At 32.4% G+C, this 1959-nt stretch overlaps 1 protein-coding gene across 1 annotated transcript; it reads right to left on the reverse strand.

The window, feature by feature from the left end:
• Window positions 1–1013: 1013 nt before the first annotated feature.
• LOC109338205 (uncharacterized mitochondrial protein AtMg00810-like) lies at window positions 1014–1682 on the reverse strand. The gene has a single exon (XM_019575387.1). It carries the CDS (start codon window positions 1680–1682, stop codon window positions 1014–1016), a length of 669 nt encoding a protein of 222 aa, XP_019430932.1.
• Window positions 1683–1959: the final 277 nt, after the last annotated feature.

Here is a 1959-nt window from a genome sequence, read left to right on the forward strand (position 1 = left end):
TATAAGAATTATATGATACTAAAAAGAAGAATACCTTTGAGTCATTATATTTCATAGTTTTCAAAATCAAAATTACAAACAAGCCCTAATACTCACACACCTTATAAGAATTTTTTAAACTCTATTACTCTCCATTATTTTTTATATTATCTTGGATTTAGATAGTTTAATTTTATTAAACTTATTTAAAATTTAGGATGATCTTATTAGTTGCAATTTGGATCGTTATTATATTTTCATTAGAAACATCTTTCACACATATAATAAATTATTTGAATTAATTCATATTTATATTTGACCAATATTTACTATCTTAAACTCCTACAACAATATGAATTCAGTTCAAAGTTCAATTTATTACTTTCATTCTTGTCTCTTTCAGTACTTCCTATTTGGATCCTAATATAAACAATTTTCACCTTTTCTAGTAGAGATGATGAGAGAGAAAATTCCAAATAGTGATTAGGATATATGGCAACAAAATACTCTTATGCAACTTTGTATTAACTAAAAATAGAGATTTGAGCTCAAACATAGGTTCAGTGAAAAGAAATCAGAACTATGAGTTTAAATTGTTAGGATTGCAGAAAACATAAAATGAGAAGATATATATTGAATTCACCAAGATTCATTTCATCTTAGCAAAGTTTTCAAAGCTTTCCTTTTATAGTAAGTAATACAACTACTTTAAAAGAACTTCGAAAGCATACTAACTAAAAGTGGCAAGTGTTAGTTAACACAATTACCTTTCACTAAGCTCATAAGGCTTGGGTTATTGGGCTTTTCTAACACTCTCCCTTAAGCCAAGCTACTAAGAGTTTCCATGCCTATCTTCATCCTCAAATCTTCAAATCTACTAATCTTTAGTGCCTTAGTAAAGCCATTAGTAAGCTGTGATTCAGTGTTGCAGTACACAACATTCAACCTTTCTTTATTCACTAGATCTCTAAGATAGTGAAACTTTACTTCTATGTGTTTGCTTATCCTATGACTTACTGGATTTCTGGACAGACTTATTGCTGAAATGTTGTCAATGTTAATTGCAATGGAGTTTTCACACTGATTCGCATTTCCTTCAGCAATTCCTCGAGCCAAACTACTTGACATGTTGCATAACTTCTTGAAATGAACTCTACTTCACAACTGAATAATGCAATCATAAGTTGTTTCTTAGAGTACCAAGAGATAGGTGCATTATTCAGCAGGAACAAGTACCCAAATGTACTTTTCCTTTCTACTAAGTCTCCATCATAACCAGCATCAACAAACCTGATCACTTCTAGTTCAGATTTCTGTCTTCCAACTTGAAACAAAACTCCACAATCCGAAGTACCTTGTACATAACTCAACACCTTCTTAACTGCTTGCATATGTGACTCTTTGGGACTGCACATAAAGCTGCTTACAAGCCCAACACTATAGGATAAGTCAGGTCTGCTGTTACACAAAAACCTCAGTGATCCAACAATTTGTTTGTACAGAGTTTCATCCATGGCCTTACCACCTTCATCCTTTGTTAGCTTCACATTTACTTCTATTAGATTAGCCATTGAGTTGCAAGAGATCAAATTGAACTTTTGTAGTAGGTCCATAGCATACTTCTTCTGGTGCATTAATAAACCAGCAGAGGTTTGAGTGAATTTCATTCCAAGAAAGTATCTAAGTTTATCCAAGTCTGTCATCTCAAATTATGCTTCCATTACTCTTTTAAACTCTTCACTTTCTTTCAAATTTGATCCAATAATAAGTAGATCATCAACATAAAGGCATATGATCATCAAGTCTCCATTTCTCCCCTTCTTTACATATACTCCATGTTCTACTGCACATTTTGTAAAGGTGAGTTTGAAGAGGAAGGAATCAATCCTTTTGGTCCAAGCTCTTGGAGCTTGCTTCAAGCCATACAATGCATTTTTTAGCTTGTATACTTGATGCTCCTTTCCTTCTATTATGAACTCA

This window comes from Lupinus angustifolius, unplaced genomic scaffold (genome assembly GCF_001865875.1).
Source record: "Lupinus angustifolius cultivar Tanjil unplaced genomic scaffold, LupAngTanjil_v1.0 Scaffold_19_52, whole genome shotgun sequence".
Classification (NCBI taxonomy): Eukaryota; Viridiplantae; Streptophyta; class Magnoliopsida; order Fabales; family Fabaceae; genus Lupinus; species Lupinus angustifolius.

What these genes read in the sequence shown, in the direction of transcription:
- LOC109338205 (XM_019575387.1), bottom strand. Translation starts at nt 1,682, where the DNA reads ATGACAGACTTGGATAAACTTAGATACTTTCTTGGAATGAAATTCACT.